This window comes from Ascaphus truei, chromosome 10, assembly GCF_040206685.1.
Source record: "Ascaphus truei isolate aAscTru1 chromosome 10, aAscTru1.hap1, whole genome shotgun sequence".
Lineage (NCBI taxonomy): Eukaryota > Metazoa > Chordata > Amphibia > Anura > Ascaphidae > Ascaphus > Ascaphus truei.
In genome coordinates this window covers 49995392-50020618 of record NC_134492.1, presented here as the reverse complement: position 1 = coordinate 50020618, position 25227 = coordinate 49995392, and the positions used below count along the sequence as shown (strand labels likewise).

The 25227-nt window shown below is 45.3% G+C and overlaps 1 protein-coding gene across 2 annotated transcripts in view; it reads left to right on the top strand.

The window, feature by feature from the left end:
- The first annotated feature begins 13455 nt into the window (after positions 1–13455).
- TRMT1L (tRNA methyltransferase 1L) overlaps positions 13456–25227 on the top strand; it is a 32123-nt gene continuing 20351 nt past the window's right edge. For both annotated transcript variants that reach the window (XM_075616915.1, XM_075616913.1), the window contains exons 1-9: positions 13456–13611; positions 16533–16685; positions 18009–18071; positions 18688–18801; positions 19577–19641; positions 21071–21200; positions 22360–22471; positions 23360–23439; positions 24344–24596. In XM_075616915.1, the coding sequence (XP_075473030.1) occupies positions 13554–13611; positions 16533–16685; positions 18009–18071; positions 18688–18801; positions 19577–19641; positions 21071–21200; positions 22360–22471; positions 23360–23439; positions 24344–24596 (1028 nt within the window). In that variant the 5' untranslated portion in view covers positions 13456–13553. The remainder of the gene's footprint in view (positions 13612–16532; positions 16686–18008; positions 18072–18687; positions 18802–19576; positions 19642–21070; positions 21201–22359; positions 22472–23359; positions 23440–24343; positions 24597–25227) is intronic.

Sequence of the window (25227 nt, the reverse complement as noted above, 5' to 3'; positions counted from 1 at the left end):
GGTATGACCCCACTTTGGGATAACCCACTTTTTGCTCCGGGCCGGACCAGCGCAGACTTTACTATCTGGAAAAAAGGCAAAATAAACAGGCTAATAGATCTGGAGGGATTACGAGGCGTTCAGACATTCGATCTACTTAAAGAATACCAAAACATTCCCAACGCCGAGTTCTTTAGATACCTCCAGCTCAGAGCGTTTTATCAATCAGTGCAGCCCCACACCCCAATGACGAATTTTGAACAGCTCTGTCGTTTAGGGACATCCACCAAGGGACTCACATCGCAGATGTACAGGGAGGTAATCGGTTCTAGTAAGACAGTGACGGACAAAACAGGATACATGATTAAGTGGGAAAAGGACTTAGGGGAGGAAATTGATGTAGAGGAGTGGACAAAAATTGTGACGGCGACTTCCAAAAGCTCAATGTGCGCGACTTTGAGGGAGAATGCATATAAAGTTATGATGAGATGGTACCACACCCCCACTAAATTAGCTAAATTTCTGCCCAGCTACTCCCCATTGTGCCCAAGACAACGTGGACAACAAGCAGACTTGTTGCACATGCTGTGGTCTTGCCCCAAACTTACGCCGGTCTGGGATTCAATTAATGATTGGCTGAATAGGATCCTCGGCACATCCACCCCCGTAGACCCATGGCGGTTCCTTCTGAACAGGCCGCAAAAAGGTCTCTCCAGGGGAGCAAATAAACTGGCGGTACATTTCGCAACGGCGGTACGGGGGGAGATCGCAGCACGCTGGAAACAAAATGAAATCCCAATAATCGCAAAGATCAGGAATCGAATTTGGTCAGTTTGCCAGATGGAGAAATTGACGAGTCTGGTCAATGACACTGGCACAAATTTCTTAAAAGTCTGGTCACCATGGTTGGCACAGACAGACATACAGGGGGTAGATAGGGCCACGATTTGGCACTGATAGACGTAAAATGCATTCTCCCTTAAAGAGGCCCTGAGAAACCTCAACGGTCCACGAGCCCACGCAGATCATAGGTGGACAGAAAGTGTGAGGTGCAACGGTTGCACACCGGACTCTCGGTTTTCTCAGTTGCAGAGAGCCAGCGGTCGCACGTTTAGAAGCGGAACCTCGGTCGGAGGACCCCCCTCCCCCCTCCATCTCCCCTTCCCGGCTGGGAGCTAAATGTAGTCTGTCGGTTAGTCTGCCTGTCTCCCCGTCTGTCCAAAGTATACAAATACTACACATGCTGCATGTTTTCCACTTGCAGGAGGCACGTTTCCCTCCAATGGTTATCATGAATGCATGACATGTATGTACTCACACAATTCAAAAATAAAAAAATTTAAGTTTGAAAAAAATAAAAAAATGTGCCTCTCAATCAAAAACATGCTTGCTTCGGCAGATTCAGCAAGAAGTTTCATTGGCAAACCTAACACCACCTTGCCATGCACGCCGATACACCTGTGTGTGATCGGCAAATCATCGGCAGAGTGGGAACAAATGTTTTCGGCTTGATTCGGAAGGGATTCGGCACTTATTGCATACGGTGAGGGAAAATCGGCACAATCAAGGAACACTTGGCGAGAGGACTTTTTCGGCGCTTACTGCATAGAGCCCTTAGTCCGTTATTGTCTTAGAGGCATGTTTTTTTTTTTTAAAAAGCCTAAAAATGGCATGTGTCCTATGTACGTAACTGTCTTAGAGGCGTATCTGTGCCGGTTTGCTCACCACAAACAAGATGGGATCACACTGCTGAGGTGGGGTAATATATATAACGCCAACCCACAGCCGCGTCAGTGCGTCTGGAATGTAGAGTAGTCGAGGTAGCCGGGACAGGGTAGTAGAGGTGCGAATGGTCATGATATTTGCCTGGGTCAGTAGTGGAGGGGTACGGATCGTTGTGGGTGCTTTAGCCGAGGTCAGGATTGTGAGGTGCGGATCTTCGAGAGTAAGCCACGGTCAGGGATGGAGAGATGCGGATGGTCAAACGAAGCCGGGTCAGCAGAGGAGAAGAGCGGAGTCCGAAGACAAGCAGGGTCAGGTAACAAACAAGGCAGACAAGGCTGGAACAGAACAGACTGTGGAGAGGCACACGCACAAACAGAGATTATGCTCAGCCAATGAGCCTCGGGCTCTGCAGAGTATATACAGGAAGCTGTGACGAATCACAGCAGGAGGCGTGTCACTGAGCAGGCTCTGATAGGAAGCTCCGCTGCAGGAGGCGTGTCACTGAGCAGGTTCTGATAGGAAGCTCCGCTGCAGGAGGCGTGTCACTGAGCAGGTTCTGATAGGAAGCTCCGCTGCAGGAGGCGTGTCACTGAGCAGGCTCTGATAGGAAGCTCCGCTGCAGGAGGCAGGTATGCGGAGTCTTCCTGATGATATTATTAATGTGATACAGGTGCGTGCCATGGAAGCGCGTCGTGCGCTACTGACGTCATCACATGGACACAACCGGGAGGCGGGACCAGCGGAGTTGGCATTTAGGTCCGCGCTAGCTGCGCGCGCTCCTATGATGATAACAGGCTCCAGGGTGAGGTTTGGGAACGATGCTGGTATCTGGATCTATGGAGGATAAGTTTTGCGTGCGCCGACTGCGTGGCGCCGCATGGATCCTTACAATATCTTCCATAAAACCTGAATAAAGGGATAATACATGATAATAACGTCATAAACACAATAGGTACACCGCTAGCACACAGCACGGTCTGTTACCTTGTTAATGAGTACAGGCAGTCCTCATTTTACAGCGCTTCGCTTTACAACGAATGGCTTATCCAACGCTATGCAATGCATACCTAATGTTCATTTTGACAACGCCAAAACGGCTTATCCACCGCTCTTATGACGCTTTCAAACGTTGTATGTGTATGTGTGTGTATATATTTATATAGGGGAAGACAAGAAGAGAGAGCGCACGCCCCATTGCATAATAAAGTAAATTTAGTAATGGGAAAGGAACAGGGGGGGAGGGGGGGAGAATATCCCTCACATGGGTAATATTAAAATAGGCAAATCTGAATCAAATATCACCACCAGTCTGATGTCTCCACGAAACCTCCGCCGTTAAAGGAAATCCCTTTGAGAAAGTCGCCCGTGTGCGATGAAACGCATCAGGGAGCGTCATCATGCAGCGCGTGATCAAGCCGGTATATATATATATATATATATATATATATATATATATATCGAACACACAAAAAAGTATGTTGCTCAACACTGTATATAGGTAGTTATGTCAGACCCCAAAATTGATACTGCCTAATAGGGTACACAAGGAGTATATATACCCAAGGAGGCAGAAGAATATATAAATATAAAGGGGTAAACTGATGGTGCTAGGGGAGAGTAACAAATATATAAAACACACGAGAAGAGAGACAAAGACAGTCCCCTAAGCTAGCACTCTAAGTATACTACAAAAAATAGGCTAATGAGAGTTTGGCAAACAAGACCCGAATGCGCCTTCAGTGCAAAAAAAATGAACAAGATTTTATTAAAGCAGCAAGACACACTAACTTAAAAACATAAACAAACAAATGGCAACTGGTAAAAATATATAGGCAGTGAAATAACAGAAGTAAAAGCTGATGATTGAACCAAAAAGCTATGATGCGTCTAACTTATAAGAATAATAATATGGTGAGACAATCAAAAGACAAAATTGGGACAAAAATAATTGAACCAAAAACAGAAATTCTATCTGGTTGAACCCTATTGCTATAATGAGCAAAAAAATGTACTCAAGGCATATGGAAAAGTATGTAATAAATAATGCTATGTGCAAAAACATGAACATAGATAAAAAATATACCTTAAAGCCAAGGGAAAAACACAGGGAAGAGAAAAGAAAAAAATTGATTCAAACAGACTCATACTCTGATCAGCAAATACAATAATGAATACAAAAATCCTGCAGCATGAAGGTATAAAGTAACCATGGTCATAGCACATAGAAAGATGGAAACAAAGTTTAAGTACTGTTGTACAAAAACATGTGCTAGAGAAAATTGCAGATATGCAGATTGACAGGAACCACGGTAGACAGTATCACCAGACAGCAGAGGGGATTATACTCAGCTGTCGCCAAATTGCACATGGGTACAGTCCTCTGTGGTAGAATTATCTCTGTCTTTGAAAAGATTAAAAAAAAGTCTATAGTTACTGTGCTGCAGGGGTCACGCCAGAAAGATCACATAAATCTGGCAAACGAATACACTCTACGCGTTTCGCTTGTCGGTGGGCTTCATCCCGGAGTGATAAATTAAAAGTGGAGGCAAGAAATAGCCTCAGTAACGAACACTCAGAATATTCACTAGAGAAATAAACAAACTTTAATAACTTATAACATGTTAAAAACATATAAAACCAAACAGGGGGGGGGCGGGACCCTCAATAAACACAGTGTGCAAATAGATGAAAACTAACAGGCTAGGTTTACTGCACCATTATCCTAAATAGGAGTTGGTGCTAGAGATATATTATGCACACCTAAGGAAAAAGTAATATTTTCTTAGGTGCGCACGACCGGCCGGTCAGTAATGTAATAAACAGACCTAAGGACATAATCCAACTACCAATTTTTCAACACATACATCATGCATAACATAAAGAGATGTGAATCACATAATGAGTACATAGAAAGGGAATCTTTACGGATATAAGAGAGACAAAAACAGTCTCAATGGCAAAGCATCAGAGGAATTCCCTAACTTGCTATAATGTAGAGAATACGGGACAATTGGATCCAATGAACCCAGCACTTGCGCAAAACTTCATGTTGTAATTAGGGGGGAAAAGAGAAACAATGTTCAACCCCACAGGGAAGTCTTGGGTACACGGGAGAAAAAGAGTTGTATAGTATCTCCATATATACTTACCCGTTAAGGTGGTGAAAGTCACGAAAGAAAAAGTCCTCAGGTCCGCACACCAATATAGCGCTGGATAAAGTGTCTGGGTCACCGCCGTAAGCTCCCTCTCTACACGTATTTCGCCTCACGGCTTCTTCATTATATATTTCTCTATCATTATATATTTCTCTATCATTATATATTTCTCTATCATTATATATTTCTCTATCATTATATATTTCTCTATCATTATATATTTCTCTATCATTATATATTTCTCTATCATTATATATTTCTCATCATTATATATTTCTCTATCATTATATATTTCTTTGTCTTTTTGTGAAGTGTATATCTATTAATGTAACCTTTATCTGTTTTCAACAGATTCCTCTCTACCGGAAACACCATTTCGTGGATTGGCATTTTCATTTCGGGTGGGCAAAACTACAGTAGCAAGAATACCATGTTTTTCAATTATAAACATTACCATTCTATTGCTTTGCAAGGTGTTGCCGACGCAAATTGTAAATTTATTGCTGTTTGACATTGGAACATACGGAAAGCAAAGCGATGGTGGTGGGTTTAAAGACTCATCGCTTTATCGTCTGATAGAGGACAAAAAATTGTGGTTGCCGTTGGATAAAAGTCTACCACAGAGTAGAAACACACAACAGTGACTTCATTTAATGTTAGCGGATGACGCCTATCCATTATTCACATACATCATGAAGCCTTACAGTAGGAAAGGATCAACAAAAGAACAGAAAATATTTCATTGCTGACTTTCCTGAGTTAGAAGCTGTGTGGAGTGTGTCACGGTAGACCAGGTCTTTTAACACATTTATATTTAAGGGATTAATCACAAGGCAAAACAAGGCAGTGACATGAATGGAGGTTTATTTGGATAAGACCTCAGAAACACATAGAAATACAAAATACAGAGAATATACACACTTACTGGGGTCTGGGGGTTGAGATCTAGCCCTTTCCTAGTTGCAGGGCTCTTGCTTTAGCAAAAGGCGTTACCCTGTCTGCTACGGTTGGTTCCAGCCTGCTGGCTGGGCCTCTCCATGCTTCACTGGGGGGTGTGAATAGCTCTTTCACCCAGAAGCACATTTGAGAAGCCTGCCAGCAGCTGCTTGTTCTTCCAAATCTCCAAAGAGTTGACTGCTACACTGTTCTCCCTTAGCCTACGCATATAGTGCTGGCAACGTCAGGCTACGGTTGCTGGAAAAATCAAATTGAGATGAATTCCAGCGATCACGACCAAGCCGTCACGTCACGCTTACTATAAGCGCACGCAATGGCGGCAATACATTTGTTTTGACGCGATGTTGTGTCGCTTTCACTATAAGCGCAGCCTTTTATAGGGCTTTCTGCCTATCTAATACACTGAGGGGGCTGGGAGCCAATTAGAGCATGGATTGTGGCTGTGCATTCCATGATAGGAGGGGATAATTCAAAACTTGCCAATGGAAATCGTGCCTATGAGTTTGAAATCCAACAGCACAATGCCTTAACTGGTCCACTGGGCTTACATAGTTAAACCCACACACACGGTTCCTAGCTTATAACCCTATGGGGGACAGTATAAGGGGAACAGAATTACAGGGAAACACGGTAAGGTATGTAACGGTGTTTCCCCCACCCGATCGCAGATAGGGGCCATTAAAGGCTGTATGGTGCATATACCTGCTGGCAACAGGAGAGCTGAGTTGTCCGCCGATGGTAGTGAGGACAAAGGATCAGGCTTCTGGGGTTCATACCCCAGATATCTCTTTAGCAGTGCAGCGCCTCCATCTACCGTAGACTCCAGGAACTGAAGGTGATCTTCCACAGTAGAACTTATTACCTCTCCCCCCAGTAAGGTCATGCACCAGGCAGGAGGTATATAACAACAGGAAAGGTTTATTCACTCTATACAGCACAGTTACACGGCAGTCTTCTGCTGGATGCAGTTCTCTCAGCTCTCACTGAATGATGGTCCCTGGACTATCACTACAGGCCAAGGGCACCCGCAGCCATCCTAGCTCTTCCCCACCTCCCTAGCGGAGGCAGAGGTATGGTCCACACTCACTCTCCCCCGGAGGGAAGAGCATATGGGAAGGCCCCAATCTCAGGCTCCCAGTTGTGTGACCTGCCTTCCTCAAGTGGGGGAAGGAACAACTAACTTTTGAGCGGTCCTGCCCTTAAGTACAGCCAGGAGGTGGGCACCCCGTTGTCCCAGCTACTACAGGATGTACCACCCTCTGCTGTCACTCAAGTGCAGTACCAAAAGGAAGGGGGAAAACCCCATACCAACTACTGGCAATCTGATTGTACCAGGGTTTACTGCCAGCCCACAAGGGCAGAATAGTAGCCATAAGGTGACCTGGCTACAGGTACAATATTAGACCCAAGAGCTGACATTTCCAGCCGTTGCCATACGGTTTCAGGGGCAGCCAGTCGGGCTCCACCTTTATTAATGAGGGCCGGCTACCCCCTACTGTCACAGAGTGTGCCATCGGCATTATGACAATAAAATGGAGATTGCTATTAAAATCTATTGAAACATCTGTTCCACATGCTAAGCGAATTGTTAAATGTGTGACTGTATTACATAATATTGTAATCGATTTGGAAGGGTGAGTTGATGTTGCATCATTGGATGGTGCGCCTATACCTGATAGCCAGCTTATGAGAAGTCGGGCATATAATTAATCTGGAAATATGTAAAAAACCATTTGTAATGCTTTAAAAGATTAATGGTGAAGGAATCCCTTGGCAAAATAGTGTGTAGTGATATGTCACTGATACAATGGCTATCCATGTAATCCCTTCCTTCTACCTTATCTTCTGTACCCTCCCCTCAACCGAATACCCAAAATAAAAAACAAATTGTCATGTTTAACTGGTTTCCCTGTGTTTTATTACTGATGTAACTATTGTGATATGTGATGTGATATGATATATTTACAATGCTTTTCCAATTTCAAAATTCTATGTGTGAAAATGCTTATCATACACTAAATTACTTAAAATGAAAAACGTAGACATGTTCCAAAAAATAAGAACTTTATTAACACGTGGAAAGGAGAATACATTATACAATGTTTTAACACATTTGTCAGGAACTGGAACAAGAAGAAAATTATACATTACATATCTCAATTAGTCTCCTTGTACGGCCTTCAAAACCGAATACTGTAGTGCATTTCATGGCGTAGTGACCATTCTCCTGACCAGATTTAATTTCTGCATAATAGGAATAAGACTTTTAAACAAATGTAAGTCTTCGTCAGGTTCAGTATTCTCCTTCGGGACATTAACTTTCCAAAACTTACAAATAATTTCAAGTTTCTTCTCTTCAATCGAAATTAAGTTCTTCTTAAATTCATTTGTTGGCTTAAAATCTGGGGAAGTTTTATTATCACAGAAAGAGTCTTCCTGAACTGGCATATCACCAGATATGTCACCAGAAATGTCAATGATTTCCAGGTTGGACTCCGTCTGAGCAGGCATCATCTGCTCTTGCAGACACGCCATCATGGAGAAAAATGGCCAGGAAGACGTGCGGTCGTGTGAACTCCATGATGCGTCCCCGGAACTTGGTTTTTGAATTTTTTTTAGTTCTCTGCGTAAAGAATCTCTTAGATTCTTCTACTTGTTCTTGAGGACATCAGCTAAAAAAAAATTAACATTAGATGGTTGAGACATTTTTATTGAATAATTAATACAATACTACAAGCATGGTGACATACACAGAAGTGGAAAAAGATAGATAGCGCTAAAACAAGTAACGCACAATATATATATAATTGTACACGTAAATGTGAGTCTCCCTATCAATACACAAACTTGTGAATGCAGGGCGGCAGCCTAATCTAACAATGACCACCTGGTCACCAAAGAAACAGTAATCGTATTGTTATTAACCTGTTGATGACCTATTTGCTTATTTAACTAGGGAAATTGCATACAGTATTACACTATGTTGTTTTTTTCTTCTTGTTTTACATGCTCGTAATCACTACCATCATCGGATGATCTGAAGCATCAGGGTTCATATACCACTGTATGGTTGTATATTCATTTATCCATTTATGCTCATTTAGCGAATTATGTCAATTAGTGCCTTATCCATTTTTTATTGCATGGTGACATACACAGTTTTCCCGTCAGTAATGCTTTCCACTTTCCTATTGCAGTCGGGTAATTCTCAAAGCCTTCAAGCAATTTCTGCCAACGGGGTCCAATTGAACTAGGAGGGAAGAGCGGGGAGAAGATAAAGAAAGGGGAGCGACCGTGTGTGTATAGAATCTGGGGGGGTGTAATGTCCGTGCTGGGGAGGAGGGACAGAAAGGGGGAGTGTGTGTAGAGTAGGTAGGTGGGGGGAGTGTGTATAAAGAAGTGACGTCACTGGCCTGCCCCCCCGACACGCCCCCGAATGGCGCGCGAACTAAGGCCGGGGAAAGCACCCGCTTTCCCTCAGCCTCAGCGCGCCTCCGCACGGCTGTAGTCACCATGGACTCAGCCTTAGAGCTAGACCACTAACATATAAACTCAAAGTTCATCAAGTAGTAATCGCATTAAAGTACTCCCAACCTTCGTTTGTCTGGGATCCTGGAAACAGCGTGCCCCAAAATGGATATCAGAAAAAATTTCCTCCCAAGGGGGAAGGATACTGGCGGTGCACTGCGTACCAATAAGTGCTAACGATGCGTTCCAAATGGAGGAAAGGAACAGCTCAAGATCCTTGTTTTAGCTTCAATGTTGCTAAACGTTCAGTAAATAGTCTTTTTGATATAGCGATCCAGTATCCGTCTTCCTTTCCTCCATTTGTTGGTACGCATCGTTAGCACTTGTTGGTACGCAGCGCACCGCCACTGTCCTTCCCCCTTGGGAGGAATTTTTTTTGCTACTTGTCAATAATACACTGGTATTATGTTATATACTGTATGTATGTATTGTAAACCTGGTTCCAGCACCTCAGGGACCAGGGGTTAATTTGGGGGAGTGTGTATAGAGTAGAGGGGGGGAGGAGTGTGTAAAGAGTAGAGGGGGGAGTGTGTATAGAGTAGAGGGAGAGGAGTGTGTAAAGAATAGAGGGGTGGGAGTGTGTAAAGAATAGAGGGGGGGGGAGTGTGTAAAGAGGAGTGTATAGAGTAGAGGGAGAGGAGTGTATAAAGAGTAGAGGGGGGGAGTGTGTATAGAGTAGAGGGAGAGGAGTGTGTAAAGAGTAGCGGGAGAGGAGTGTGTAAAGAGTAGAGGGGGGAGTGTGTATAGAGTAGAGGGAGATGAGTGTGTAAAGAGTAGAGGGGGGGAGTGTGTAAAGAGTAGAGGGGGGGAGTGAGTATAGAGTAGAGGGGGGGAGTGTGTATAGAGTAGAGGGGGGAGTGTGTAAAGAGTAGAGGGGGGAGTGTGTATAGAGTGGGGAGGAGTGTGTAAAGAGTAGAGGGGGGAGGAGTGTGTATAGAGTAGAGGTGGGGAGTGTGTATAGAGTAGAGGGGTGTGTGTGTATAGAGTAGAGGGGGCGGAGTGTGTATAGATTAGAGGGGGGAGTGTGTAAAGAGTAGAGGGGGGAGTGTGTATAGAGCAGAGGGGGGGAGTGTGTATAGAGTAGAGGGGGGAGGAGTGTGTAAAGAGTAGAGGGGGGGAGTGTGTATAGCGTAGATGGGGGGAAGTGTAAAGAGTAGAGGGGGGAGTGTGTATAGAGTAGAGAGGGGAGTGTGTATAGAGTAGAGGGGGGGGAGTGTGTATAGAGTAGAGGGGGGAGTGTATAGAGTAGGGGGGGAGTGTGTATAGAGTATGGGGGGGGTGTATAGAGTAGGGGGGTGTATAGAGTAGGGGGGTGTATAGAGTAGAGGGTGGGAATGTGTATAGAGTAGGGGGGGAGTGTGTATAGCGTAGGGGGGGAGTGTGTATAGAGTAGAGGGGTGGGGAGTGTGTATAGAATAGAGGGGGGGAGTGTATAGAGTAGGGGGGGAGTGTGTATAGAGTAGGGGTGTGTGTGTATAGAGTAGGGGGAGTGTGTATAGAGTAGGGGTGAGTGTGTATAGAGTAGGAGGGGTGTGTATAGAGTAGGGGGCAGTGTGTATAGAGTAGGGGGGAGTGTGTAAAGGGTAGGGGGGGGTGTATAGAGTAGAGGGTGGGAATGTGTATAGAGTAGAGGGTGGGAATGTGTATAGAGTAGGGGGGAGTGTGTAGTAGGTAAGGGGGGGAGTGTGTATAGAGTAGGGGGGGTGTATAAAGTAGGGGGGAGTGTGTATAAAGTAGGGGGGGAGTGTGTATAGAGTAGGGGGGAGTGTGTATAGAGTAGCGGGGAGTGTGTATAGAGTAGGGGGGAGTGTGTATAGAGTAGGGGGGGAGTGTGTATAGAGTAGGGGGGGAGTGTGTATAGAGTAGGGGGGGAGTGTGTATAGAGTAGGGGGGGAGTGTGTATAGAGTAGGGGGGGTGTATAGAGTAGAAGGGGGAGTGTATATAGAGTAGAGGGAGGGGAGTGTATAGAGTAGGGGGTGCGGGGGGAGTGTATAGAGTAGGGCGTGCGGAGGGAGTGGTTATAGAGTAGGTGGGGGGAGTGTCTAGAGTAGAGGGGTGGAAGTGTATAGAGTAGGTGGGGGGGAGTGTATAGAGTAGGTGGACCGAGTGTATATAGAGAGGAGGAGGGGCTGTGTATAGTGTAGAGGTGGAGTGTATAGAGTAGAGGTGGAGTGTATAGAGTAGTGGGGGGAGTGTGTAGAGAGGGGTAAGTGTATAGAGTAGAGGGGGGAGTGTATAGAGTAAGTGGGGGGGAAGGTATATAGTAGGTGGGGGTAGAGTATAGAGTAGGTGGGGGGTGTATAGAGTAGTTGGGGGGGAGTGTATAGAGTAGATGTGGTGGTGTATAGAGTAGGTGTGGAGGGGGGTTTATAGAGTAGGTGGGGGAAGGTATAGAGTAGATAGGGAGTTGTAGAGAGTAGCTGTGGGGTAGGGTATAGAGGATTTGGGGGTATATAGAGTAGGTGTGGGGGGAGGGTATAGAGTAGATTAGGGGGGAGGGTATAGAGTAGGTGGAGGTGTGTATAGAGTAGGTGGGGGGGTATAGAGTAGGTGAGGGGTGTATAGTGTAGGGTATAGAGTAGGTGTGGGGGAGGATATAGAGCAGGTGGGGGTGGATATAGAGCAGGTGGGGGGGAGGACATAAATTAGGTGGTGGTGGGGAGGGAATAGAGTAGGTGGGGGGTGTAAAGAGTGGGTGGAGGGGGGAGGGTATAGTGTATGTGGTGGAAGGGTATAGTGTATGTGGGGGGAGGGTATAGAGTAGGTGGAGGTGTGTATAGTGTAGGTGGAGGGTATAGAGTAGGTGGAGGGGAGGGTATAGAGTAGGTGGAGGGAGGGTATAGAGTAGGTGGGGGGAAGGTATAGAGTAGGTGGGGGGGGAAGGTATAGAGTAGGTGGGGGGAAGGTATAGAGTAGGTGGGGGGAAGGTATAGAGTAGGTGGGGGGAGGGTATAGTGTAGGTGGGGGGAGGATATAAAGCAGGCGGGGGGGAGGATATAGAGCAGGTGGGGGGAGGATATAGATTAGGTGGGGGGAGGGTATGGAGTAGGTGGGGGGGGTTATAGAGTAGGTGTGGGTATTGAGGCAGTGGTGGGTGTAGAAAGTAGGTAGGGGGGAGTGTATAGAGTAAGTGGGGGGGAAGGTATATAGTTGGTGTGGGGGAGGATATAGAGCAGGTGGGGGGGAGGACATAAATTAGGTGGTGGTGGGGAGGGAATAGAGTAGGTGGGGGTGTAAAGAGTGGGTGGAGGGTATAGTGTATGTGGGGGGAGGGTATAGTGTATGTGGGGGGAGGGTATAGTGTATGTGGAGGTGTGTATAGAGTAGGTGGAGGGAAGGTATAGAGTAGGTGGGGGAAGGTATAGAGTAGGTGGGGGGGAATGTATAGAGTAGGTGGGGGGAGGGTATAGAGTAGATGGGGGGAGGATATAGAGCAGGCAGGGGGGAGCATATAGAGCAGGTGGGGGGGAGGATATAGATTAGGTGGGGGGAGGGTATGGAGTAGGTGGGGGGGATATGGAGTAGGTGGGGGGGGGTTATAGATTAGGTGGGGGATATAGATTAGGTGGGGTATAGAGGCAGTGGTGGGTGTAGAAAGTAGGTAGGAGGGAGAAAGTAGGTAGGAGGGAGTGTATATAGTAAGTGGGGGGAAAAGTATATAGTAGGTGGGGGGTATGGTATAGAGTAGGTGGGGGGTGTATAGAGTAGATGGGGGAAATACAGTAGGTGGGGGGAGTATATAGAGTAGGTGTGGGGGTGTATAGAGTAGGTGTGGAGGGGGGTTTATAGAGTAGGTGGGGGGAGTGTATAGAGTAGGTTGAGGGAAGGGCATAGAGTAGGTGGGGGTGAGGTATAGAGTAGGTGGGGAGTTGTATAGTGTAGGTGTGGGTGAAGGGTATAGTGTATGTGTGGGGGGAGGATATAGAGCAGGTGGGGTGTATGGAGTAGGTGGTGGGGGAGGGTATAGATTAGGTGGTGGGGGAGGGTATAGAGTAGGTGGTGGGGGAGGGTATAGAGTAGGTGGTGGGGGGAGGATATAGAGCAGGTCGGGGGTGTATGGAGTAGGTGGTGGGGGGAGGGTATAGAGCAGCTTCCTCTGTTAGCCCCGCCCTCTTTATAAGTAGTTCCGGTTTGCGCGCGCGCGTTGTTCCGTTTTCGGGTTTCATTTCTCCGGTATACGCGCGCCTTGTGACCCGGTTCGGGGTGAGATGGAGAATCCGGAGGATGAGTTCGGCCTGTTAGAGGTGGAGGAGGATGTTGGACAAAGTAAGCAGGGGGGATGTGTGTGCATGGGGATATGCAAAGGGGGCCTGTGTGTGCAGGCCCTTCCCTGCACATATCCCCCCATATGCAAAGGGGCTGTGTGTGCAGGGGGGATATGCAAAGGGGCTGTGTGTGCAGGGGGGATATGCAAAGGGGGGGCTGTGTGTGCAGGGAGGGATATGCAAAGGGGCTGTGTGTGCAGGGAGGGATATGCAAGGGGGGCTGTGTGTGCAGGGAGGGATATGCAAGGGGGGCTGTGTGTGCAGGGAGGGATATGCAAGCGGGGCTGTGTGTGCAGGGAGGGATATGCAAGGGGGGCTGTGTGTGCAGGGAGGGATATGCAAAGGGGCTGTGTGTGCAGGAGGGGTATGCAAAGGGGCTGTGTGTGCAGGAGGGATATGCAAGGGGGAGGTCAGTGTGTGCAGGGTGGACATGCAAGGGGGGCTGTGTGTGCAGGGAGGGATATGCAGTGGGGGGATATGTGGGGGAGGCTTTGTGGGTGCAGGGGGGACATGCAAGGGGGTGGGTTGTGTGGGTCCAGGGTGGTTAGGCAACGTGGGGGGGTGCTGTGTTGGTGCAGGGGGTATGCAAGGGGGGGACTGTGTGGGTGCGGGTGGTATATGTACATAGGGCGATAGGGGGGCGGGGGGGATTGTGAATGCGTGTTGATTTTTTTAAATTAATACTGTTCCAAGTATAATCTTGTTCCAGTCTTGCTGCTTCGGATACTCTAACCCCTTAAGGGGCAGTTCCATATTAAGGGCAGTTTATGAGGGGCACAAAGCAGGCCTGACACCTTGTCACCTGCATATTTGCGCCCTTGGTATTAAAGCAGCCACCCCCTGACACCATATTGTTCCTCGCTCCCTGGCCGGGTCCTGCTCTATTATTGTGTCGCTTTCCAGTGTTGAAAAGCATGATTTTAATCTCTAGCTTCTGACGTTACCATGGTAACCTTTAGACTGCACCGAACACCATTTTAACCTCCCGGACACGTCACATTTCATACCCTGATCTGAACTAAGTAGCAGATTAAAAATAAATAACAACGGTATTTTAAAGGGAAAGATGACACCTGTGAGTGAACTAAATATAAGTAGATCTGTAATAAATGAATTATAACAAAATCTCCAGTTCCTTGCGTTAAATCCATTTTCGGTCCGTAATCCCTTATTTCCTATTGCACATTTTTATTGTCACGATACGGCCGTTTTTTCTTTTCAACTGGTGAGCCCAGTCAGAGGGGTGTGACATCCTTACCTCAGTCTCGTCTCTGTTGTAATCGGAGAAGAAATGGAAATACATTCTTTAGATTATATTACCACGGCTGCCATTCTGGGAAAAAGTGACCTGCAGCTGATGAGCAACGATTTTAAATCGCCTTTATTCTGCATACTGGGGGGTATTGGTGAGCGCCAGTAATATACCCAGAGGGCGGTCCTCAAATACTTCAACGGGTATTAAGATAAGCCATACTGGACACCCAACAAGCTCCTATTGAACCCCCAAAATAACCACAACATATATATAAGCATATGAGTGTCACAGAGGAATGCTACTGAGCATGGCAATATATATTTAAAATCAGAGACAGAACATAAAACACAGACAGAGCTCAGTTTTTAGCACATCCGGTGAAACTCATACACGGTACAGTGCCTGAATATATATGTATAAATATCGAGTAAAATGGTCTTTTAGTTTAACATTTTTGGCCAAAATTGTTGTAAGCCCCTGAGCCAACTGCACGGCAGACCACAATTCAGGGGTCCCTAACGCTAATATAAATTCTTAATAACCTGTGTAGTAACAGGAAGAATGATTCCTGTTACTACACAGGTTATTAAGAATTTATATTAGTTGGCTCAGGGGCTTACAACAATTTTGGCCAAAAATGTTAAACTAAAAGACCATTTTACTCGATATTTATACATATATATTCAGGCAGTGTACCGTGTATGAGTTTCACTGGATGTGCTAAAAACTGAGCTCTGTCTGTGTTTTATGTTCTGTCTCTGATTTTAAATATATAGGTATTAAGATTAAGATAAGCCAAGGTCCTACGTCTGGGCTCGTCAACTGATGGCCTCAGGGGCCCTTAGACTCTCTGCTCCTTCTAGTTTAGGGGCCAAATCCAGTCCTCAAGGGCCACCAACAGGTCCGGTGTTCAGGATATCCGGTTGCCATGGTAGCTACATCAGGGGGCACTGGAGTGGGGAGGGTGAGCTGGACACATTGGGTGGGGTTTATTTTCTCGTGTCTGTGCGCTGGCGACTATCAGTGTGTGTTGCGTGTATATATATGCAGTGGGGTTAGAGAGTCGGGGATGTGGGGGGGGGGGGGAGGGGGACTTGCAGCTAAAAATGGGAGAGGACAGAGGGGCCAACACACAGTGCCCCGCATGCCTCTCGGGCAGAGCCGGGGGTGTTCACAAAATACCTGCTCTGTGGACTTATGTGTTTTTTTCTTTGGGGGGGAGGAGGGTGTTGGAAACGAGATAACGGTACTATTTTCACCTCTGGGGACCGCCTATTCCTGAGACACTGACCAGTTACTGCAACATCATCAGTTGTGACTTCCTATTGGGCAGATATTTAAATCCCCTTTCAAAACCAGGAAGTGATGCCGGTAACTTCACCAGTAAGGTTCTTGGTGTCCAGTGGGTTCCCGGAGCTTAATGTAGTGCGGTTCAGGTCTGGAGTACCCCTGAGTACAGTAATATTTAAATTCCTCTTCCCCGGTAGCACGCATGAACTTTTATCCAATTGTAATTAAGAATCATATATTTGGTTGTGAGCGAGGTGTCTCTTTACAATATTCGGGTTTGGAGGACCCTCCGTTCCCAATCCTGTAAAAACGTGGAGGCTTTTGGGGTGGATTCCTTTTTTAACATGTTGGTTACCCAATATGGGTTCTTGTTTCAGGTGACCCAACAGCTAGCGAAGATGAACTGTTAAAAACTGATGTGGAGGTAACCTGCGGGGAGACAGAGATGGATAAAGAGTCAGTATCCTTGGATCCAAGCAAAATATGTGAGGGTGACCTGGCAGATCTAGAGCTGAATTCTACTCTGAGAGGTTGGTGACAAATACATGGAGTGCGTGACATCCATCCCCAAATTCCCCAGTTGCTTGCAGTTTTAGTTGCTGTGAATTCAAAGATGGCCGTCGGCATTGTCCAATAGGGAGCCTCACATCCCCTGATGATCTGGACTTTCTATTGGCTGACGGGGGTTTTGACAGACATTTACAACTCCCATTCGGGAATTCAAACATCGGAAACTAAAACAAAGTATCTCAAGAATTGAGGGGCTGGGGTCCAGGAGCTGAAAATAGCGGGAAGGGGGGGCTTTCGATGCACCTAACCCATAGCCCGACCATAATGTTCTTACCCCTGCACACCAACCAAGTTCTCAATGCACCTAACCCACAACCTGACCATAATGTTCTTACTCCTGCCCACCACAAAGACATCTTAACAATTACTCTATGCCCATCACATGATATGTTCCATATGTAACCCCACCATTGTTTTACAAACTAATGCTTAGCTCCCTATATATGGATGTGTAGACGGACGTTCACAGAGGTACACAATTAGGAGGCTTTTATAAGGTGAAATTATAATAAGGCTTTATTGTGCCTTTTCCTTTTTATCAGGAAAATATCCAAACAAGGGGGGGGAACAAGCTTCCATTCACTTGGGAGTATTTCTAGTGAAACACTATGCAATTAATTCACATCTCCCTTAGTCAAGCATTTCTCTCAGCCCCAAAACATATAGCATGAAATAAGCAGATATAAGCAGTCTCTTAATAATGAAAGTCTTATCTGTTCCTTGGAGGGAAAATCTGGTTCAGCTCCCTTCCCTCAGGGTGTGTCAGCATTCAGGTTCAGAAGTTTTCCCTGTGTCTTGTAAGCAGCTCTGCTATTTCTTCTAGCAGGGCTCAAGATTGTTGTGAGAGTCAAAGACAATCTCTGCCCTCTCTCCCAAATTCAGCCCAGATATGAGCTAAGGAGTCACTTCCTGTCTGAACAGACAGGTTTTTGTAAGCCATCTAAATCAGGCGGGTGGTGTTTAGTAATTAACTACCATAAGTTAACCACCACACTGCTAGATTAAAGGCACATTACTGAACAGGGATAAGTCCCCTGTTACAGGATGCTATATAAATGTTATAAATAAAAATACATATGGGTGTCAAATTTGAGTGGTAGAGGCATCAATCGTACAGGCGCGTCCCCTTAAACATGCCACTGCCATTAGTGTTGTCACTTGGGGCCTAACAGAGATTGCCCCACGCGCTGCGTTTAATGCCCCTGTGACATGGGAAGTTATTACATTTGTGGGTGTTGCTAGAAGTTCCTGGTCCCCAATTTACATGTAACTTTGCTTTTCAGAGAAACACATCTCCATTCAGGGAGCGTTTACTGACCTGGAGACGTTGGCTGAACTAAGTGAATGTGAGTTCATCATTGGCATGTCCAGTACTTTTTAACGAGTCTCTGATCTTGTATTTTTGGAGATGTCGCATAAATCGGTGTTTGGGTAATAATTAGATTTGCAAAGCCAGCACTGGTATTCACGTGCAGTACATAGGCAGACCAAATGGTGTATAGTTTGGTATAAAGTTAAGTTCATGTCACCAGGAACTGGTTAAGAAATGTTTAAAAAAAAAAAAATGCTAATTGAACCAAAAATATTATTTAGCATTGATCTTTTATGACCAATTTTGCCCAACACTGGAGCTCAGGACACGACCTGTAGTGATGGTGGACGAACTATACCCCTGGCTGCTAGAGGAATCAGTCTCCCCCAGCCTTGCCATTCCTGCACTGACACTCCCAATATCTTCACTCAACATGGCAAATCTATTGGGATGGGTCAGCTCAGAACTGACCTGCCTCTCCCTATTGCCCCTGCTTCTAACTGTTACCCAGCTACATACCTGCTCTTCACTAACAGCGCCACCATCTGCACCACTAGTCGAAGCCAGGGCCTGCTCAGTGATGACATTGCGGCTTCATATTGGCCAGAGATTTGGCAGCACCATAACTTTCACTCCTGTGCTGTTTTTAGGTGAGAAGAAGCCGTGTCCGCTGTGTCCAGAAGAGCGCTTCAGACCGTGCCACTTAAATAAGCTACTGAAACACTTGCAGAATTTGCACTGGAGAGTTTCCGTGGAATTTGAAGGTTTGTCTGTTTTGTTTTTTTATTCTATTTTGCTAAACAACAAAATGGCAAAAGTCTCAAATCTTCCAGATGCAAAGGGGATTTCTCACTGACAAACACCGCCATTTACAGCGACAGTGTTCTCCTCTTTCACCGGGATGAGTAGTATTTTTGCTCCATTTTTGCAGCTGAAAGACTTTGGTAAATGACCAGCAAATACGTTTATTGTGATTAACGATTTTGATCACAAATATCTGCGCAGTTAAAGAACAAAAAACGTCAAACGTATAATACGTATAGTATGGCCACTACAACGTCAAATCGTATGATTTATTGCCCCCGACTCTCGGCTGTTTGACTAATTGCTTCATGTGAAGTAATAAGTAATTTTAATGGAAGAATTAGGGGCCTGCAATTTGCCTAATTTTCACAAATAATTCTCACTACTTTTTTTTTTTTTTATCATGAAAATAAATATTTTCTTAAAGAATATACCAGGGGGAACCAGTAAAAGTTTCCAAAATTACCCGATGTCGGTGTTAATTGCCAGTGTGATTAAATCTAAACCTATACATGTACACACACACACACACACACACACACACACACACGTATATAGATTGATTGATGTATATTTATATATATATATATATATCAATATATGTATATATATATCAATCAATCTATATATCTCAATGTCCAGATATTGCTACGATTTCAACATTTAATTGGTTGTCAACGAAACTGGAGCAAAGCTAAGAAAACCTTTTAAATGTTCATTTCTTTTTCTTTTTAGGCTACAGAATGTGTATTTGCCACCTCCCGTGCAGGCAGCTGAAACCCGGCCAAAGTGAGGAGGAGGTAATGCAACGTTCCAGTTCAGTTTAAAGCCCAAAGATATTGGCCCATACTTACTGTGCTATTAATATTGGCCCACATCGGCGCTATTAAATTGGACCCGGTCTGGCCTGTTCACTTGGGTCAGTGACGGACACAATAACTCATTGCTTTGCTGCGTTATAGATTTCTGTGGCTTGTTACTCTAAGAGAATTAGATTTTGGGGAGGTCGCTCTTCAGAATTACAAGTGCAAGATAAGCCCAAGTCACAATTTATTAACTCACATGGGTTTCATAGAGATATTTAGAGATAAGAGATATAAAATATATGTATTAAGGCAAATCTAGAAGAAAATGATCTCTACTTATATCCTCAAAGGAAACAAATCCCATTAAAACCAGTAGGATTGTGCAGTTTGTATTGCCCCGGACACCTTCATACATAGCCAGTGGGAGTCTGTATGGCAGTGCCCCGGTCTGCCCTGTTGCAGTTTAATGAATTGCCCACATAGGGCTTATTTACTAAGTTGTGCCACTCCATAAGACTCCTCCGGGCGCCAGGAGACCTGTTACTGCCCATTCATGAGACTTAAGGTAATATTACTGCTTAGTAAATATGGCTCATATCACCTCCCATGTGTTCAAGGAAGTATTAATCACCCATTATGGCTTCTCTGTGTCATACACGATACCGAGGGCTTCTTTCCGGAAGTACAGCCATTTACCACCTAGTTTGACCATTCTCCTATCGTGAAATCTCGGCAATCCTTGGCTTTGTACATAATTAGGCTACCCTTGTGTCTATCCCAAGCAGCTTTGAATGCCTTTATTTAATCTTCACCACATCTACTGAGAGGTGGTAACCTGAATCCACCACCCTTCTTATGAAGTACCTCACCTTTCCCATGAGCCATCCACCCTCCAGTTCCAGAGCTTTCCCCCTTGTTCTAGCACCTCTTTGTATTTAATACATTGCCCATAAAAAGTGGCTATGAATGTCTCTAGCCCTTCTGTGAATATGCATTATTTTCTAGGATTACTAATATAGCCCAATTCTCCATAATAACAGCAGCAGAGCAGTGAGTATACAACCACCAAGAACCTGCCCCACTACCAAAAGTTACTCCGTGAGTGCCTGTGGTAGTTGTAGCGGTTTTGATCCATCTATACTTTGTTTGTACAAAGATGGTTGTACTCTCTTTAGAAATACGTATCAATATGGCTGTCAGCCGAACATTTTCTGTTTTTCGTGATCAATGTGTTAAAACATCTACCTCCCCCCCCCCCCTGTGGATTTGTTCCTTAACCCCTCTGAGATCATGTTGGAAAGACCCTACTTGCGGTATAAAGGTTCATGCACTATTTGTGATGTCTTGCATATGGGTGAAACCGTTCCTTTCGCCAAGCTCCTAACCTGTCCTATTGATGGCGTTAACATTGTTGTGTTTTTAGGTTCCTGGTAAGATGGGAGCACATTACCACTGCATTATCTGCACTGCAACCATAGCCAGAAGAACGGACATGATAGGTCATATTAAACGTCACGTGAATAAAGGCGAGACCGAAGTGAGATTTGCATCGGGTATGTAAAGATTTACCTTCTTGCTAAATCTTGCATTAATTGGAGCAATACTTGGCCTCATAAAGGTGTGTGTCTATCTATCTATCTATATCACCCCTGGTTTATTTTCATAATACAGCTGAAAAATACCAGTTCTCTTCACTCATTGTGTTATATGTTTGAAAGTTGTGACTTTGTATTGGTGTAAATGTTCTTGCTGTGTACATCTCCATGCCGCACCTAGACTGGCTGGCGGGAAGTCTCCGCTACAGAATTACAGTCTCATATATTTCCAACACTTCACTTTCAGAAAAGTGGAAAATATGTATGAAAAGACATGGCCGCCATAGACTAAATCAGGGGGCTCAGCTCCAGTCTTCAAGCCTCCCCCCCCCCCCCCCCACATAGGTTAGGTTTTCAGGATATCCCTGCTTCAGTACAGGTGGATCAATCAGAGGCTTTGTCTTTGACTGAAGCTCTGATTGAGCCACCTGTGCTGAAGCTGGGACATTCTGAAAAACTGACCTGTTGGGGGGGCCTTGAGGACCGGAAGTTGAGCCCCCCCTGGAATAATTATACACAGAATATTTACCATTCTACCAATAAATATTTGTCAGCAAGGATTGTGCTGTTGAGATATAGGGAATGATGCCAAATTTGTTGTATTGTAATGAGAACGGGCTGCAAAAACTCCAATACACAATGAAGATGGCCGTTACTTTTAGCAGTGCACAATAGCAGAATGTGGATTACAACCTCTTATACATGTGGATCCTTGTACATAAGACTCTTAATAAAACCATAACATGAATTTTCTTAGAGTAGGAACTGTATCCGAGTTTGTATTAAGAATTTTTATGGAGTTATGTATAATTCTCCTATCTATCTATCTATCTATCTATCTATCTATCTATCTATCTATCTATCTATCTATCTATCTATCTATCTATCTATCTATCTATCCCCATCCATGTACATAGCGCATTACTGCAGTGACATAATAGGAATAAGCATTTAATACATGAAGGTAAACATTAGGAAAAGGGGTCCCTGCCCTGAAGAGCTTACAATCTAACATCTTTATCCCAGCGCTGGATATAGGCCTCCCCAATGGTTTTATTTTTCATCCTGTTAAAGCATTGTTTAAGATTATTATTATTGTTATTATTTTTGTGTGCAGGTAAAAGCGAAGAGATCCTAAAGGAGGCGAATACAGACGTTCAGGTTCTCCCAAATTTCAAGACCCCACAGAAAACGGACACTTTCTTTAATCCAAAAATGAAAAACAACAGGTACATTTTACCACCTTGGGGAAAGAAAAGAGGTCCTCAACGGGTACATCTTGGGGGGGTGAGGGGGGGGGATGGGTCTGATTAACACTTGCATACATCGAATAATCGGGTTTCAGAGAAAGAGAAGTGCTGGAAGCAGAGGTCTCCCGGATTGTTCTACTTTATTAGATTCCTCTCTCTCACACGCACACAAACACACACATAAATGCACACACAATAAATACACTGAATAAAAATGATCTACACACATCCATAATCAGCTCCTGTACATTTGAGCCGTTGGGTTACAGATGTATTCTTCTGAAATTCCAGGATAAAACATAACTATAAAGACGTTGCAATTCTATCGGAACATCAGCTGTAAATGTCGATGTGAGATTCGCAGGTCGATTAACTGTATTAAAGGGGCAGCCCCTTGGACCAGTGAACTAACGTCAGTAGCATAGTTAATGGGATAAATAAATTCAGACAGGTATAGATATTTTTACACGTAACCTTTCTGTGCTAAACAAAAGCTTTGGCTGTTTTTTACTAGATATATTGAATGCTTTTTCAGGCTTTGTTTGTATAGTCATTTTGAAGCCATCGTTGGTTAATAAGATAATTATAAGTAGCTGAATTCAGCAGATCTGCAGGGGAGCAAAACCCAATGCTTTCTCAGCGAGGTACAGAGAGGGCCTTCTCTAGCAGAATTTCTAAGGCAGGCGAATGATGCAGATAAGTGTGAATTTCCCCGGACAGATAACCACCAATCATCTCACGGCTTGTTTATGATTGGGACTAAAAGTGACGAACTTATCGCTGTGATCCGACTTGTACGGTAATGAGGTAGAACTTTGCGCATTCATAAATATAAGGAAACCACTAAAAGCGCGTTTGTTTTCCTAGGCAGCTGATATTTTGTACACTGGCGGTGTTGGCAGAAGAGCGAAAGAAACTGGAGTGTCTGGATGCCTTCGGTTCGACAGGTAGGGAACAGGAACCTTGACAGACCCACAGTCCACTCGTGTGGTCGTTTCTCCTGTATAAAAGTGGTGTGTAGACTCTCTAGCCAGACTAAGTGTCTCCGGCACCGGGTCAAGCTGCGGGAACGCGGCGGCGCTGGAAGATTAACGCTGCAAGGGTTCCGATCCGGAAGCATTTTCGTGTCCCCCGTACATGGCTTGCAGAGCAGCAACGTCATCGGGCCCGTGCAGAGCCAGATCCCATGGCGGTTTAGCTATGCTATGAGGGCATCCAAGGGCTTCATTAACTAGCAAGAGAGTTCACCATAACGTACTGTCTGGTTATATCCACTACCAGCATCACGTGGCATAGCCAATAACCAACCGCGCACTGACGAGACCCAAGAGATGGAATGGGCTGTCTATGAGTAGGTTACGGACTCTGCACTTCTTTCACCCAAGCTGTGCAATACGGCAGCCATATGCTTATAGCAGGGTTTTTAACTTTTTTTATTTTTCGGTTAAGGAGCCCTATAATTCTAAAACAGAAAAATATGTTGTGAAATTCTGAGGATAAAGGTGTGTTGTGAATTCTTCTGTATTTGGTACAATTTTCAAATTACCTGATAATCGGAGGGAGCCTTTTAGGGCTGTCAAGGGAACCACTATTGAAAAACACTGGCTTATGTGGGTCTATATTAAATTGGACAAGAAGCAAACAGTGACACCAAAGAGATAATGGGGAAGGGCAGGGTTGCTGACCTGTCTGAGATGTGCGAATGTGCCCACACAGGATATTTTTATTTGGTGTACGGTGTAGAGTTTTTTTGTCACTTTTTTTTACTCCCCATAATTTTGTGTGGTTGTATACTGTCACATTTCTCCGGGAGTTGTGTGCATCACCGCTGACCACTTTGTGTATCCTTAGGTATCATGGGATTGCAATGGGCAAAGCACCTTGGGAATTCTGTGAGGGTTACCATCAACGATATCAATGAGAATTCGGTCGCGATGATTCGCGAAAACTGCCATCTAAACAAGATGAAGGTGCTGACGCAGAGAGTGGAAGAGGACGAAGAAGAACCGGAGGCTGCGGAAGAAGGGGCGGAGTATCTAGGCGCTATAGAAGTTACGCAGTTAGATGCCAATGTCTTGATGCATCTAAGACCTTTCGACTTCATGTAAGTGGAATGTCTCATTCAGCACACGTTGTGTGAAGATATAACTGCACCCACAGCAGGGAGGGGGCACCGCCAGTCTGACAATGATATACCTGCACCCACAGCAGGGAGGGGGCGCCAGTCTGACAAAGATATAACTGCACCCACAGCAGGGAGGGGGCGCCAGTCTGACAATGATATAACTGCACCCACAGCAGGGAGGGGGCACCGCCAGTCTGACAAAGATATAACTGCACCCACAGCAGGGAGGGGGCGCCAGTCTGACAATGATATAACTGCACCCACAGCAGGGAGGGGGCACCGCCGGTCTGACAATGATATAACTGCACCCACAGCAGGGAGGGGGCACCGCCAGTCTGACAATGATATAACTGCACCCACAGCAGGGAGGGGGGCGCCAGTCTGACAATGATATACCTGCACGCACAGCAGGGAGGGGGCGCCAGTCTGACAATGATATACCTGCACGCACAGCAGGGAGGGGGCGCCAGTCTGACAATGATATACCTGCACGCACAGCAGGGAGGGGGCGCCAGTCTGACAATGATATACCTGCACGCACAGCAGGGAGGGGGCGCCAGTCTGACAATGATATAACTGCACCCACATCAGGGAGGGGGCGCCAGTCTGA